This window comes from Humulus lupulus, chromosome 9 (genome assembly GCF_963169125.1).
Source record: "Humulus lupulus chromosome 9, drHumLupu1.1, whole genome shotgun sequence".
NCBI lineage: Eukaryota > Viridiplantae > Streptophyta > Magnoliopsida > Rosales > Cannabaceae > Humulus > Humulus lupulus.
The window spans coordinates 179,977,812-179,996,024 of record NC_084801.1 but is presented as its reverse complement, the minus strand read 5'-3'; the positions used below and the strand labels follow the sequence as shown (position 1 = coordinate 179,996,024).

General features: G+C 33.4%; 1 protein-coding gene across 1 annotated transcript; it reads right to left on the bottom strand.

Annotated features, from left to right (window-relative positions):
• Positions 1-16,332: 16,332 nt before the first annotated feature.
• LOC133800378 (transcriptional regulator TAC1-like) lies at positions 16,333-17,132 on the bottom strand. Its single transcript, XM_062238336.1, has one exon. The coding sequence runs from the start codon at positions 17,130-17,132 to the stop codon at positions 16,542-16,544; it is 591 nt and encodes a 196-aa protein (XP_062094320.1). The 3' UTR covers positions 16,333-16,541.
• Between the last annotated feature and the right edge of the window lie 1,081 nt (positions 17,133-18,213).

The window sequence follows — 18,213 nt, the reverse complement described above, 5'->3', positions numbered from 1 at the left end:
CAAGCTGGAATTTCTGAGAATTGAGGTGGGGATTTGGAGGCTTAGCTCAGGGATTAATCAAGAACTAAGTCAGGGTTAAGGTAAGCAATTTAATCTTCTTTTCTGTGGTTGGAAATTCTGGGTTTTGGTTAAGTTTTGAGGCAAACATGGTTTTGATGTTTTGAGGCAGAATTGAGGAGGAAACTTGGGGACTTAGCTTGGCTTTGGCTTGGTGAAGTGGTTTAGCAGAAGAGGTAAGTTTCAACTCATGGTTTAGAAGTTTTAAATTGGATTTGAATTGCTGGTTTGAGTGTTTATAGCTCTTGAGTTTCAGAAATTGAAAAGAGAAGATTAGTGTGTATTAGGCCGAGTTTTCTGTGGAATTATGTTGTTTAAGTCATGCCTAAGGAGTTGGGATTGATTGGTTATGAGTTGGGGAGCTTTGGGATGGTTTAAGGTGAGGTTTCAAGTTTAGAAATTATGGGTTTTCTGGGCACAAAGGGGAGGGCCGCGGCTCTGTTCTAGAGTGCTACAGCCCTAGGATGAAGAAGGGCCAAGAAGGCTCAGCCAAGAGAGAGCACCGTGGCGCCCAAAGCAAGGGCCGCGACGTGTGTCTTTGCCATAATGGGCTTGGTTCTGTTCTGAGGCTAGGGCCGCGACTAAGCTTCAAGGGCCGCAGCCCTTGGGTGTGCACATGAACTTTTGAGGGTTTTAAGCATGGGAATGTGGTCTAGGTTGCTCGAGATTGGTTTCACCACCGTGTTTGGTGGAATTCGAATTCCCGGGAGTTAGTTTTGTAACCAGAAACTTATATTTGGGTATTAACGGAACCCTATACCTTGGTTGTGACTAGGTGATAAAGGCTTAGGCTCGGGAGCGGATCGTGCTTGAGGGGCGTGGCTTGTAAGCAATAATTGCATAGACTAAAGGTAAGAAAATTGCACCTGGTTGAATATATGCGACGGGACTAAGGGCTCCCTATTGTAAATGCTTGAAAAGATGGTATTATGCCATGCAAGCCATTTAGTGAACCAATGGCCTAAGGGTGCCAAGGGTTTCATTAGCGCAGAGGGCGCGGCTCGGCCACTGGTAGCCGATGACAGTTTATTATGCACTGAGCTTGGTTTAAGCAGGCCGGAGTTAGTGGGTTAAATAGAGGGTGCGGCCTAAGTCGCCGGCCCTGAATATTATGTGATATGAGTGTAATATGTGATTGACTGTATCTTGAATCTGAATGTACGTGCTGAATATCTGTTGTGGATTATCTAATGGGAATACATGCATAATGAATTAACTGTCTATTATCATTGATTGAGTTGTATAAGATGTTTTCTTGCTGGGCCTTGGCTCACCGGTGCTACGTGGTGCATGTAAAGGCAAGGGCAAGTTAGATCAGCCTTGATTGGAGAGCTCAGCGAGCAGAATGTACATAGCCAGTTGCCTAGCCGCCACGATTGAGGTTTAGGCAGGGACGCGAGACCTGAAGACTGTCTATTTTGCCTTAATATGGCTAGTGATTACTCATGTACTTTTGGGAGTCTGTAAACTTATTTTAACTCTGTTTTCTTATGGGATCCCGTGTTTATAATAGTTTAAATATATGAAATGAGTCTTTTGAGACCAAAGCCTTTTAAACCCTAGCTCTTACATGTTTAGTGACACGTTTTTAAAATAATGACTTGATTAGCAAGTCTTGCACCACTATAAGTACACAATGTAGCGGTCTTAGCTATCCAGGGCGCTACAAAATCAATCTCAAAATCAGCGGTTGTATCTGAAGTGGTTCCCGTGATGTCTAAAATCACGGACCATAAATTGACTGGTTTAAATTATTTGGAATGGATTAAGACAGTTCGGCTTTATCTTAGAAATATTGACAAAGATGATCATTTGAGTGATGATCCTCCAAACGAAAAAGATGATTCAAGAAAGATGTGGCTACGGGAGGATGCTCGCTTGTTTCTCCAAATTCGGAATTCTATTAACAATGAGGTAACTAGTTTGATTAATCACTGTGAATTGGTTAAAGAACTAATGGATTACTTGGAGTTTTTGTATTTTTGAATAGACAATCTGTCTCGGATGTATGATGTTTGTAAAGCCTTTTACCTTGCGGAGAAACAAGATCAATCTCTTATGAATTACTTTATGTCATTTAAGAAAACCTACGAAGAGCTTAATGTGTTGCTGCCATTTAGTCCTGGTGTGAAGGTTCAATAGCGCCAACGAGAGCAGATGGCTATTATGAGCTTTCTAGCAAGACTTGCATCTGATTTTGACTCTGCAAAGTCACAAGTTCTTTCTGGTTCTGATGTCTCCTCTTTACAAAATGTGTTTACCCGTGTTCTTCACACCAAAACAACCTCTTCAGTTCCTCTTAATAGCGCCTTGGTGAGTCGTAACAATTCTGCACCATGGAAAAACTCTACTCTCCGTGGATACAAAGGAGGTAATTCACAAGGACCTGAACAATCGAACACCAGATTATGGTAGCATTATGTGCAACTATTGTAAGACACCAGGCCACACCAAGTTTGAGTGTAGGAAGTTACAGTTCAAAATATCAGCAAAAACATTATGCTAATATTGCAAGCACTAATGATGCATCTGATAAATCAGTCCTTATTTCTGCTGATGAATTTGCCAAGTTCTCGAGGTATCAGAAATCACTTAAGTCTTCATCTCCTTCTGTCACTGCGATTGCTGATTCAGGTAAATCTAATGCATGCCTTCTTTCCACATCCTCAAAATGGGTCATTGATTCTGGTGCCACAGATCACATGACAGGTAATTCCAGTCTCTTTTCCATTTTTCAGTCTCATAGTCCCACTTCTACTGTTACTTTAGCTGATGGGTCACCATCTTCTGTTCTTGGATCTGGCACTGTTGCTCCTACACCTTTGCTCACTTTGTCATCAGTCTTACATTTACCTAATTTATCCTTTAATTTGCTTTCTGTTAGTTAACTCACTTGTAATCTAAATTGTTGCATCTCATTCTTTCCCGATCATTATTTATTTCAGGATCTTATGACGAAGACTATTGGTAAAGGACATGAATCTGGCGGCCTGTATGTTCTTGATTCACTACCACCAACCTCTGTTGCTTGTCCGAGTGTCGCTTCCACTTTTGAAGCTCATTGTCGTTTGGGCCATCCATCCCTTCCTTTACTCAAGAGTCTTTGTCCCCAATATAGTAAGGTGTCTTCATTAGATTGTGAGTCGTGTCAGTTTTCCAAACATCATCGTGTTAGTTTGAGTCCTTGAGTCAATAAACGTGCTAGTGTTCTTTTTGAGTTAGTTCATTCTGATGTTTGGGGTCCTTCTCCTATTTTGTCTAAACCTGGATTCATGTATTTTGTTACTTTTGTGGATGATTATTCTCGTGTAACTTGGCTATATTTAATGAAAAATCGTTCTGAGTTGTTTTCTATATTTTGTGTTTTTTATGTTGAGATTCAAAATCAATTTAATGTTTCTGTTCGTGCTTTGCGAAGTGATAATGCCAAACAATATGTATCTGCTCAATTTCAATCTTATATGATCTCCCATGGCATGCTTCATGAAATTTCTTGTGTTGATACTGCATCCCAAAATAGTGTAACAGAACGTAAAAACAGACACCTTCTTGAAACTGCACGAGCCCTCTTGTTCCAAATGCAAGTTCCTAAACCTTTTTGGGCCGATGTCGTTTCCACAGCATGTTAATTTTTTGTGATTGATTAATATATTAATTGATAAATGTTTGTTAAATTTTTTGTTGTTTTTTCAAATTTCATTGGAGTCTTTGGATATCATCTCTAGCTTTTGGGTATTGTTTCCAATTTTTAATATTTTTTTTTTTGTTTTGTGATTATTAGTGTATTGATAAATAATGATAGTTAATTTGTATACATAAATTTTTTTTAAATTAAATTTGTATGTTTTTTAATTTATAGTTAATTTGATGTTAAGTTATGAAAAATTGTTAGGTTAAATTAATTTTTTTGTTTTCAATTGTATATATGCTAGGTTAAATAAAATTTGTGTTTTGAATTATGTATATGTTAGGTTAGATAAATAATATGTTGATTTGGGAATATGTTTATAATATATTTTTGTTGTTTATTTATGAATTCAAATGATTGTATTAAATTTTATGTATGTTCTTGGACTAATTTATATGTTTTTATGCATATTTTAAATTTTGGGATAGGCTAGATCACAGCCCTTATGCTACCGGAATTTTTGTAGATTAAGAAAAACTAATCATTACAAAATAATTTTAAAGTTAGTGTGATTAAATTTTTTAATTAATAAATTCTAAAGCAATTAATAAAAATTAATTAAAATTTTTATAAAGTATAAATTAAAATAATAATTTTACAAGTATAAAACTTTATTAATATTTTTATAAAATAAGTAGAAATTAAAATAATAATCTTTAATGGTAAATTAATAAATTTATAATTAAATATTTGTTCATTTAATTAATTTTATAATATATTTATAAAATGCGATAATATATGTAGATAAAATAAGTAATTAAGTTAACTTTACTCTTAAATGAAGTTAAAATTAAAATAATAATTTTAAAATAATAAAACTTTATTGTTATATTTTTAAAATAAAAAGTGAAAATTATAATAAGAATTTGATCATTATTAAAGAACATAATAATAATTATAATTAAATATTTGTTTATAATGAAACTTTATAATACATTAATAATAACTAATAATAATATATATTCATAAAATTTGATAATATATATTCATAAAATTTAATAATTTATTCATAAGATTCAATAAGATTTCATAATTTACTTTTAAAAAAAGTAGTGTTTTGGTGATAAAAATATTATTAGCAAATAAGGTAGTTTTTTATGATTATCACATTGTGATAATTAATTTTCCGCTTGAATCAATTATGACGATTGACAAGAGCAGGAGAACTAATAGACGACGTAACTCTGATGAGTTTTGGAATGGTCTTCAAGCATTTATACAAATGGCCAAGAATCATATGAATGCTTCGGGAGAAGTCAGGTGCCCATGTGTTCAGTATGTCAATATGCTGAGTCAGAAACTGGATGTAGGCGGAGGCTCACATACATAGATATGAGTTTCTGGAACGATATGTGATGTAGACCTACCACGGTGAAGTTGATATGCCTTCAGTAGTGGACGACGGGGCTCTAGTGACTGATGAGATGATTGACATCATCAATGATGTTATTCGTGAACAAGACACTAACGAAGAAGGCGTAAATGAAGGAATTTCATATGGTGGTGGCAATAGTGCGGAGAATAAATTTGATGACCTGTTTCAAGAGGTCGAAGTTGAGTTACACCCTGGTTGTAGTTGGTTGTCTTCCTTGAACTTCTGGGCGAAGATGATACACATGAAATTTATGAATAAATGGACAAATAGTTCATTTGATGAATTTTTGAAGTTTATGAAATTTGCATTTCCGAAGGAGAATAAGATTCTGACTTCATTCTATTAGTCTAAGAAAAAAATGAGGAAGTTAGGATTAGATTGTCAATCAATTCATGCTTGCAAGTACGATTGTTGTTTGTAATGGAAGGAAAATTCCAAAAAACAGAGTTGTCCTGTATGTGGTCAAAGTTGATGGGTTGACAAAGACACAAAGGGGAAAAAGTCACCCACAAAGTGTTACGGTACTTTCCTTTGACTCCCGAGCTAAAGCATGTTTATGGTTCAAGGCATACAACAAATGACATGACCTGGCATAGTACGGGACAATCAAAAGAAGATGGTGTGATGCACCATCCTGTTGATGGGAGTGCTTGGAAATAATTTGATTCCAGATATCCAGATTTTGCCAAAGAACCCAGAACCGTTCGATTGGGTTTGGCTGCTGATGGTTTTAATCCATTTGGTAACATGAGTTTATCTTACAGCATGTGTCTGGGAATATTCTACACGTACAATATGCCTCCTTGGTTGTGCATGAAAGAGTCATCATTCATGGTGACCTTATTGATTCCCAGTCAAAAATCACTTGGGAAGTACATGGATGTCTTTTTTAGGCCCGTGGTAGACAAATTGAAAGAGTTGTGGGATGAAGGAGTTCAAACCAGAGATGCTGCAAAGAACAGTGTATTCAGAATTCGTGCAGCACTATTATAGACTATCAATGATTTTTCGGCCTATGGTAGTTTGTTTGGTTGGAGCGGCCAAGAATATATGGCATGTCCTTCATGCAACGAAGACACTCCTTCTTGTTGGGTATTGGGAAGATGACTTATGTTGGTCATAGAAGATTCTTATCTTCAACGCATAAGTGGAGGAAGAGTCGCTTGTTCGATGGGAATTATGAAAAATGACGTTCTCCAAGAAAATTCAGTAGTCAAGACATACTCGAACAATTAGTGCATGTTCCAGATCGTTTGTTGGGTAAACATGTCAATTTCGGAGGTGTGAAAAGAAAGAAAGATCCAAAAGAGATTAATTGGATTAAAAAGAGTATTTTATTTTAACTTGATTACTAGTCCGAACTTGAATTGAAGCACAATTTAGATGTGATGCATGTAGAGAAAAATGCTTGCGACAATTTACTTGGTACTTTTCTTTTGAATGAGAAATCTAAAGACACCACCAACGCACGATTAGACTTGAAGAATTGGGGATCCGAGAAGAGTTGCACCTTAAGGAAGACGATACGAAGTTTGATGGGTGTCGTATGCCGTATCAAATTTAATTATTGTTTTTATTAATTCCTTATACCAAATATTTAAGTATAGTGATAAATAAGGGTGGAACCCACGAGGACTAATATTCAATTTATTATTCAAAAGATAAAAATTAATAAAGATTTTTAACTCAAAATTAAATAACATAAACTAGAAAGCAAACAAAGATTGATATTACGATATTAAGAAACAGTTAAAAGTTAATCTTCACCCTCAACAATCATTCCTAATCACTAATAATAAATATCATTCCAATTTCTCAATTAAACTATTAATCCTGCAGATAACGCTGAAGCAGAAAATTATCCCAGTCTCCCTATTATAAGTAATCAAGGCGAAGCGCTCAATAATTAACTCTTTTAGCTAAGCAATAAATCTATGAAGCATACAATTTATTTAGCTTAGATAAAGCATTAAGTCCTATGGAGACAAGTTAATCTAGGCAATAAATTAATGAAGTATACAGTTCATTTAACCTAGGTTCTATTTTTCATCACAATCAACAATTATTTTGACATCACTATCAATTGCAATGTATCACATACACTTAGAATCCTAAACTATTAGGTGATTAGTAATTCTAAGATGACAATTGAACAATGTAAATCCTTAATTAGTTGGCCACCAAACAAGAAATCACAAAATTCATAACATTCAAATGGAAAAATAGATACAATTTAATATTGAGAGAAATTAAATAATACTATTCATTATCAACAATCAAGAATTCATGTCTTGGGTTTTGAATTAACCCTTAACCTAAAAAGAAGCTACTCCATAATAGTAATCATAATCACAAACATAATTATAATTAAAATTAAAGAGATTAAGGGAAGAAAAGAAACTAGATTGATGAACAATAGTATTGTAGTTTTCTCTCCAGTCCTTTATGAGTCTTTTTCTCTCCTAAACCGTAATAAAAACTTAATCTCAAAGTAACCCTAATAACCTTTTATAGTATCCTTTAAATTATAATTAAAATTATGAAAACAGCGTCGAAGGTCGTGGTCTAGAAAATGCGTGCCGCGGCCTAAAGTAGAATATAGGCAAAACTGGCCATGCAGGCAGCAGCCTGAAAAAACTGGGTAGCGGCCCAACTTCACTTTTCTACACAACAGGTAGCGGCCTGAAAAATATGGGCCGCAGCCTATTTGGAACAAAACAATCTGAAACGTCAATTCCAATTAAAGTGTCGTGGCCTGAATTTTATGGGTCGTGTCCTATCTTCAATTTCTTCAATTCTCAACCTTAGATAGCTTGTACGCTACCGCCACTTCAACATTTCAATCTCGAAAGCCTGGAATGCTCCCAAAACTTCATTTTAACCTCATCTCAACGAGTTTTTTTTCAACCTATGATTTACAAACTACACTTGCCATCAAAATGTCAGATTTATCATCATAAAATGCAATGTAGAAAATATGTTGTAGATTCACAAAACTAAGTTAAAAATGCTATCATAACACCATCTAAGCATGGAAAAACTTATCAAATATTAATACAAAAATGACCTTATCAAATTTGATCAAACCACATCCTATGTACTATTTCACACTAGATGATAGACAGTTTTTTTGTCAGTTCATAAAAGGAGTTAAACTTCCTGATGGCTTCGGTTCAAATTTCTCTAAGAAAGTAACTGAAAATGATGGCAACATTGTTGGGTTGAAATCCGATGATTGTCACATTCTTATGCAACATGATGATATGACTATATATGCATGTTTAGGTATATTAAATATGCATGTGGGCCTGTTTCTCATTAGAAGGGCAATTTTTGTAATTTGGCCCGTTATGGGTATACTTGGCATATATTTTATGTATGTGTGAGACCACATTATTATGTGGATATATTTGGGTTACTTAGCACGAGACGATCCTAGGGAGCAAGTGAGCAGGAAAGTCACAACGAGACCTAATACCCGACTCAGGGTGAGTCAAGGGGTATTTTGGGTATCTAGTACATTACTGGGTTATTAGGTAACGGGAATAAATATTCGAGGATATATTTGGAGTTAGTGAGATTAAGAGGGAATATCGGGGATTTTTAACCATTTTGCCATTTGGGATGTTTTTGGTACCCCGAGCCTCAGGTTTTGCTTAAGGTTACTTAGAGTCTAAGTAAACCTCAAAAACACTCAAACACGTTCACGCAGCTCTCTCAACACACTCTCTCTCGACATAGTCTTCCTCTTTTCAATTCCTCGGGAATTCTTGCAGTTTAAGGAGAATCGAGGCTAGCTTAGGCTCAGGATTGCTTGAGGAAACACTTACCATCGATTGGGGCAGCAGAGGTAACAATTTCTAGCCCTAAATCTATGTGCTTTCTGATTTTTTATTAAGTTCTTAGGATTTTAGAAACTCAGTTCTGAGTTGGGAATTTGATGGGGTTTTGGCCAAGCTTTTACTTGGGTTTTGATGGTTTTGGGCTATTGAATTGATTAGGGACTTTACTTTTGAGTTTTAGTTATGTTTGGATAGGTTTCTGATGGGTTTTTGCTTGAAGAAAATAGGGAAAAAACAGAGTTTTCATGGTGAGTCGCGACCCTGTTCTTGGGGCGCCGCGACTCTCATGAACAGGTAGAAAAAGCAGGTGCCTTTGGGCCATTTGAGTCGCGACGCATGTTACGGCGCGCCACGACGCATGTCGAATCAGAGGAGAGCTTGGGCACTCTGACTTGGGGCGGGCCGCGACTCCTTTGTTTTGAGTCGCGACTCTTGAAGGGTTTTGAGCCCCGAGAGGGTTTTTGAGTGTGGGAACTCAAACCTAAGGGCTCAGGATTGATCCTACTACCCAGTTTAGTAGAATTCGTCGTCCCAGAGGCTAGGACTCGGTTTGGAAGCCTTTATTCGCTTATTTTGATGAGATTCTCTATTGGTTTTGACTAGGTTATCACTAGGGGCTCGGAACCAGGATCGTGCTCGAGAGTCGTTCTTAATACACTTTGCACTCAAACCTAAGGTAAGAAAACCGCACCCAATATGTGATATATGTAATTAGGGCTTGGCTCGGTTGTTGATTATAACTATGATTAGGGCTCGGCCACTAAGAATGAATGTGATTTAGGTTATGCTCAAATGCTCTGTGTTTGGATAATAGTTTAATGAACGCTTGCCTCATTTGCATAGGTAGGGCTCGGCCCCGTTAAGGAACATGATTATCACTATGTTTGTCTTTGATTGGTTAAGATACCATGATTTATATGTATGCATGCTTGTATTATCTGAAGTATGATTATCTGTATCTGTATCTAATTTTCTGGTTATTTGAATGTCTGGTTAAAGCCTTGACTTATTAGTCAAGGGCGACAATAGCGTGTTGCGCGCTGGTCGAGAGGCTTAGACCCAATCAGGGATGTACTATTACGCTGGTTAACCCTATGTTCGTTGGAAAACAAAGTGCTTGGATAGATCTATGGCTAGTTACTCAAAGCTAATGGTAAGAGCCCCAGGTGACTCTATGGTCACATAGCTAGGGAATAGGGCCCCAGGTTGAATATATAGTCAACTATTCAGGGAAGCATGCCCCAGAATGATCCAATGATCATTGATTTGTAATTGTATGCATGCATGAGTAGGATATTACTACTAGGCATGCTAGATATGTATTTACTATTCATGCACATGTTTAAGTTTTCTTGCTGAGTCTTGGCTCACGAATGCTATGTGGTGCAAGTAAGGGAAAAGGAAAGCTAAACGAGACATGAGTTGGAGAACATCGGTGGCAACGTGTACATATGCGACTGCTCGTCCACCACGGCCGAGGATAGTTCAGAGGAACTAGGGTTGTAACCTTGCTTTTGCCGCTTAGGTCAGCTAGTTATAACTTTTGATTTGTATATACCCTTTTAAACGTCTATTTTTTTTAATATTTTGGGATCCCATGTGTGTATGAAACTTTCAAATGATAAGTCAACGTGTCCTTTGACCAAAAGTTTTAACCCTAACCCTTGACATTAACATTAGTTACGTGTTTATAACCAAATGACTTGATTAGAAAGTCTTAAAATATTTAAAATTCACATTGTAACAGTCCTGGATTAGGAGGAAGTTACATTGTCAATGACAATAAATGTCTATTGGCTCTACAATTTGATCTGAAGGAGGGAGCCTACAAAGCAGTTGGTGATTTTGGGACATTGTTCACCAGACTTATTAGTAACCTTATTGGTCACCATGTCCTGTTATATTATGACTCGTGACAGAGTATTTCGAATGAGCACAAGATGTGATTGATGCAAAAGATTGAGGTAAATTTATCAACTTATTCACATGTAATGTTTTTTTATAATTTCAAAATTCTAACTAGTTTAATTTTTTTTGAAGGAATTTTTCATTCTTCCCCGAGCCCTCCCTGAGTGGCGACTGATAGAGACTGGGATTGACCAAGAGTTTCAGCATCGCTACAAGGATAGAAAAGGTCGTAAGAAAAAACACTTTGATGAACATGGAGGGTATGATGATATCGAGACAGCCAGATAGAATCCACCAGAGGACATGGACAACGAGAGTTGGCAGAAGTATGTTTACCTTTTCACCACTCCATAGTTCATGGCATGCTCATAGGAAAATGTTTCCAACAGAGCAAAACAAAAGTATCCAAGTTTCCATGGATCGACCTCTTATGCTTCTGTTCGATTTAAGAAGGTAAATAAAAATATATAGATAATTTGAAATATTTTTAGTTATCTTAACTGATATTTGTTACATTTTGTTTTCTAAAGATGAATTTTCACACTAAGGAATTGCCCATCATTATTGATACGTTCTATGACATGCACAATCATCCGACACATGGATGGGTGAACACGAATGCTAATGATGCATATGTAAGTAACTTTCTAAGTTTTGTATATATGTTTATTATTTAATTATATTATGTATTAATTGTCTTGTTTCTAAACTGCAGGATGCCTTGTAGCAAGAAGTCAAAACATAATCTCAATCCCAATCCCAATCTCAATATGAATCTTCAGTAGGAAGTGCCTCTGTCGATGAGACACAAGTCATCTAAAAAGTACTTGATCAACGTCTGGCCACAACCAAGGTATTGGATGCAAGTTGAAGGGCACTGGTACCTTTGCCTCAGGTGCCACTAGATACTCTTCACAATCAGAGGCATCACCATTTCCGTCCACCATAGTCGGCCTTCCAATGGTACCAGCTGAGGTTTTCCAGTCCATGGTTCAACACTTCAATCAAGATATTATGATCCAGAACAACAACTTTCAGCAGATGCAACAATTTATGCAAGCTACAAATACGAACATCCAAGCTCCACAATTTCAGCCTATCAACTTGGACATGAATATGATACAATTCATGATGGCAAACTTTCAACCACAACAACCCGACGATGATGATGACTTTGGAATTGATTTAGATGACATTTAGTTTGGTTATATTATTATTTTGAACTTATTAATATTTTGTGTTGTTTTTTATTTGTTTTGGAGACTATACTACTTATGTTTTGTTTTTTACATTTTGGAGACTATACTAATTTTAAATTGGTTTTATTATTTAATTAATAATTTTTTTTATTATTTAATTAAATAAATTGGTTTTATTTATTTATTTATTTAATATTTAATATTTTATTAAATAAATTTTAATTATTTTTTTAAAATTATATACCTACAGCGACGACATGTCGTCGCAGTAGAGTGCTCGCTGAACACGAAAATCTAAGATTTTTGTGACCCTACAGCGACGACATTCCGTTGCTGAAGGCATATAAACCCACACACTCTAAAGGGACGATATGTCGTTGCAGTAGATGTGGGCGGTCGATGAACCTCAGCAACAACATGTGGTCGTTGTAGGAGTCTTTGAAATTCAAAATTTTAAATTTGCAACCACCTACAGTGACGACATGTCATCGCAATATCCCAGTTCAACAAAAAAAAAAAGATTTTCTACTGCGACGACTGCGTTTTGTTGTCGCTGTAGGTCGCTACACATACGGACCTACAACAATGTCGTTTTGGTGACGACATATGTCATCGCAGTAGACCTACAACCGAATTCTTGGTCTAGAGCGACGACAAAAGTTGTTGTTGTAGAGTCTTTTTCTTGTAGTGTTCTTCTTTTGCAGGCAACATTCATCCACACCTTCCTCTTCTTCTTCTTCTTCTTTTGCTGCTACTACAATCTTAATATAAGATCTAGATTTTTTTTCCACGTCTAAACCTTTGTTTTTTTTTTGTAATTTTCAAATCTAGAAAGTAACTAATAACATGTCTAAATTTCTAACTATTTTAGGTAAACAATTTCATAAATTATTGCAAATATAGATTCTTCTACTTTTCTAATTTGTTTGTTTTAGATTTGTTTTTTTCTTCTTCACATTTACAATGTGTATATTTCTAGATTTTTTGATGTAGCCAGATACTTATGTTACTAAAAATACAGCTTCCTCTACTTCTTCTTATTTTGTTGCTACTGCAAATCCTCATATCAGATCTGATTTTTTTTTTGAGATCTAAACTTTTTTATTTTCAGGTTTGTTTTTTTCTTCAGATTTGCAATAGGTAACTGGTTACCTTCGCGTTCTGATATATGCATATATTTATGGATTTTTTTGAGGTAACCAGTTACCTGTGTTACTGAAATTACAACATCTTCTTCTCAAATTTGAGATAAGTAACTAGTTACCCATATTACTGTAAATATAGGAAACTAGTTACCTATCATGATAACATGTTATTTAACCCTAGAACTAGGGGGGGAAATCAAATTAGGAACCATAAAATGTAATCAATCAAGTAACTGGTTGCCTTGCTTAGATCTAGAAAAAAAAACGTACAATAAATAAAAAAACTAATAAAAATAATTCATATTAAAAAAAATCTTTGGAAAACAATCACTGAAAAATTTAATATAAAAATAGTTGTATAATATAACACCAATAAAAATAATTCAATTTTATAAAAATAACAATTAGAAAAGATGGAAAAAATAATAAATAAATATAAAAAATAAAAAATACTTAAAATAAGTAAAAATAATAAAAATAAAATGAAAAAATTAACTTCCCACTTAAATTTTTTTAATTAACAACAAACTATGACTTAATCACCAATCTATACAAAAATATGTGAAAATAAGAATTTTAATAAAAAAAAGCCATAATTTTTTTTAAAAAATAGCCATATTTTTCCGCAAATTTTATAAAGTGCCATAAAATGTGTAATTAATTTGCATTATACGTTATCCATGAAAAAATATTGTTGCATTACTGAGGTGTTCCCCAATTCATTTGATAAATTTTAGTTATAGTAGACATCTTATCAATTTTTGAAAGATTTTAAATGATTTGTAATGGTGAAATTAGGTGAAAACTTAATAAATAGCCTGTTGATATTTAAATTAATCATCTATACCTATATAAATAATTTTTTTAAGTTTCTACCCATTTTTAGTATGAAACTGACTAAATTACCCTTTCTACATTTTAAAGATTCATCGTTTTCTCATAAATACAAATGAAACAAATAAATTTTAAAGATTAATATAATGAAGAAAATAATTTTATTTAGAAACAAAACAAAAATAAAATAAAATAATAAATTACGTAGAGGGTATAATAGGGATGTTAAACAAAAAAGCAGCTATTTTTGTAATATTTTTTGACAGGAGTTATTCTTCAACTTGAAATCTAAAAAATGGGTATAGAATCTAATTTCCACTGAAATTAGGGTTCAAACGGTGAGTTGCCACGTGTCTGATTTTTTTTTTAGATGCGTGTGATAGATTGTTTGAACCCTAATTTCAATACCATAAAATTATTTGATTTTAAAAAAAAAAAAGATTGGTAGAATGAATGCTATAATTATCAATTTCAGAATTAGGTATACCAAATAGCATATAAGGCAAACTAAGTTAAGAATACAAATACTAGTGATAACATCATATACACAATATAATTTACTTACAATTAAATACTTATAAATACTATAGATATCAAAGTTAATATACGAGATACCGAAAGAGATAGAACAATATATACACAGTATAAATATATTGTGTTAACTAAGACCATAACAAAGACCATTCGAAAAACAGAGCAAGCTTGTATGAGGGGCAAAAAGAAAAAACAAATAACGAAAAAGAAATAATAAACTCATTCTAGTATTAACTAAAAGAAAAATACACACAAATGCATGATAAAACTAATTAATATACCATTTAACTTGAAAATTCTTCTCGCTTAATAACATCAATCGCTAATCTACACAGCTAGTAACAACCACACATTTCTTCAAAACCTAATATCAGTTGAAGTGAGGTAACAGCACTTAATTAAGTAATTATGATCAAATTTTGGATTATACAGTTTTATAACTACCCTCTTATTTGCTTCAGAGTCAATTTTTATAATTTTCTAGTTTAATTAATGACTAAAATACGTTTTTGTATTTGACAAATTACTGAGAAAATTTCTTGACATAATTTTAGTAAAAATATCTCTATTTTAATCACTTTTATGCCAAATATATTAAAAAAAAAAATAATCATTATTTAAAAAAAATCTAAATAATTTAATTAATTAAAATAGAGATATTTTGATTAAAATTATGTTTATGTTGTCGATCAAACTTCTGAGAAGAAACTCCCACACATATCATGGAGATAGCATACGTATAGTATCTTCTCTTATCCATGCATATATATAAATATGTGATCAAATTATCGATCAGTAGCTGGATTTTATGTATCAATAATATATAAGCTACTTTCCTATATTTGAAGTAGTAATAAAATTAAAAATTAATTAGATGAAGCCAAAGAAAATCTCTGTAATATGTGGTGACATTTGTTGAATGAAGGTCTTATATAAGAGGAGGGGAGTTCTTACTATTTAATTTTTTACACAGCTTTTATAGATAAAATATGAACTGATTTTTCGTCCATTCTTATATATATCTGTACTGAGGCAAGGTAATCAAACATAGTTTTAGAGCTCTAGCAATAATAGTATGAGATTTTGATATATATATATAAATGGAATTACTCATATTCTTACAAGAATCTGAAGATTTTAATATGTATAAATTTCGAAGTATGAATCTTAAAAATTACTATATCTGCATATCTATGCCACCGCATTATCTTTCAGATCCATAAAGAATATACATATACATATATATATATATATATCATACTTAAATGAAGATTTAATTTGTCTGATCCAATTACTAATGGCATTGCAGTCGTTTTATTTTCTTAGATATCATCTAAAAAAATAGCAGTCTCTCACTAATGAGCTTAATTTCATTTTCATTTTCTTTTATATATTTATAAACTTTGATCAAGCAGAATTTTAACAGTTATACAAGATTTTCTTATTAATTCGTCTAATAAAGCATGATTCCCCAAATAAAAAAGCTTCAAATAAGGTTTACCCCCAAGAAAACAAAACACACTTATAGACATCAATTTCTAGAATCAGGAATATAAAGTTCTCTATACAACAAATATTTAATCAATATATATATATATATTTTCTTTAGAAGATTAAAAATGTATATATATACATGTATGTATGTATGTATGTATGTATACACTACACACAGTAATTAATAACGAATTAGGAAACCATATATGTCTTGGGGCTGTTTAGCAAAATTAAGAACAGTTACATATGCATAAAATTACACACTATAAATATATATATATATATAATGAAAATAAAAAGCACCAAACTAATACACTTATATCAAAATAAACAAGAGAAAAAGATGATTGAATAGAGGAGGCAAGTAAGAAAATTTAACCTCTCTTTTCATCTCCAAAAATCCCATATATATATATAACCAACACATGGATCAAACTCCATCACATGATCGATGATCAGTCCATCTCAAAAGAATTCCCTGGTACTCAACGTCGTCGTATCATGATGACGCTCAGGCCCTAACCGGAGCTCAAGGTCCAACTCCTCCGTCTTCCGCTCCTCCGCGGCGGCCACCGATGATTCCCCAACAAAAAATGGAACTTGCGGCGCCCTATCACGGTTATTCCCTTCTAGACGACCATGATCATCTGATCCCATCATCATCATCGGCAGAGAATTAACACGAGGCTTGCTTTGCTGTTCGAGCAACAGTGACAACTCCAATTGAATCGAATTAGAAGGTAGGTTTTGATTTTGATGATCATCAGTAGTCGTGACAATACTTTTCTGAGCTTCCGAGGATAAACCGTGAACATCATTATTACGATGAACTGGGTTCGAAGATTCCGAGGATTCATTTACCTGGTTTTCTTCGGAGGATCTTTGTCGGATGATTGCTCTGTCTCTTCTATGAATATTCATGTGACCCCCAAGAGCTTGTGCATTTGAAAAGCCACGCTTGCAAAAACTACAGCTATACGACCTGGCCTGATGAGCCGCCGGGCCACTCTGGTCTTCGGATCCTCCCCATTGCATCACATCCAACTTATTATCCATATATATGTATTTATGTTATATATCTCAGCCCTACTTAATCTTCTTCAATTGAATACAGTACTTTTTTATCATTATTTTAATTATTAATATATAATAGAAGAGGAATAAGTCAACTTGGTCGGTTTATAGCCTAGGGGAGATGTTATGATGATTTCAGTTAGAGAGAAAATGATCTAATATCGCAGGCTAAGGATCAATTAATAAGCTTAGCTTATTAGCTAGAGAATTCTAACATATGCAAATGATTGAAAACTCTTCTTTTTTATATTATTTATTTGCTATATATATATAAATATTCATGGGTGTTTAAATTACCAAAATACCCGTCTAAGAGGTGGAAGGAAACAACTAATTACAACAAAGTAATTAAAGTGTTGGATATATATGTACTAATTAATTTACTTAATATAAGTGAAATGATCTAGCTGTGATTTTGCTAATAATTATCAACATTGAAGCATGTTTGCTTGTATATTACTTGGTCTTATATTATTAGTATTGATGCATGTACGTTTACAAGTAGATTTTCAAGTTTTCTAAATTTTTTTAAATAAAATAGAAAATGTGAGATCACAAAATTATATATATATGTATATATATACTAAAAAAAGTGGATTTACAATTGGATTTTCAACCGGTATCTTTGTAGCCACACTTTGATTTTTAAAAGTCACGTCCCATGTAATTTTTGTATAGTAGGTAATGAAGATGGAAAAAATAGCAGAAGAAATTAACAAAATAAAATACAATAAAAATCCACCAACTATAAATAGCAAGGCAAATGGGCCTAAAACAAAACTAGCAGCTCTCATTAACAATATTAGATTAAAAAAAGTAATATTATTTAATAAAATCAGTCATTCTATAATAATATATAATAAGTGATGAAATATATGAAATTTTGTCTCAATAAACCACCAACTCATCCACTCCAAAAATAAAGAGGTGCATGGAAATATTCTACTAATGCAACTGTGGCAAAAATAATTCAACTAATTAAACCAACAAATATTTCAAAAAAAAATTTGTAAGTAGGAATCAAAAATTGTTAAATTGTAATGAGTTACGTACGTTTGACAGG

Coding starts and splice junctions, on each gene's coding strand:
- LOC133800378 (XM_062238336.1), bottom strand. CDS start 17,132: ATGGATAATAAGTTGGATGTGATGCAATGGGGAGGATCCGAAGACCAG.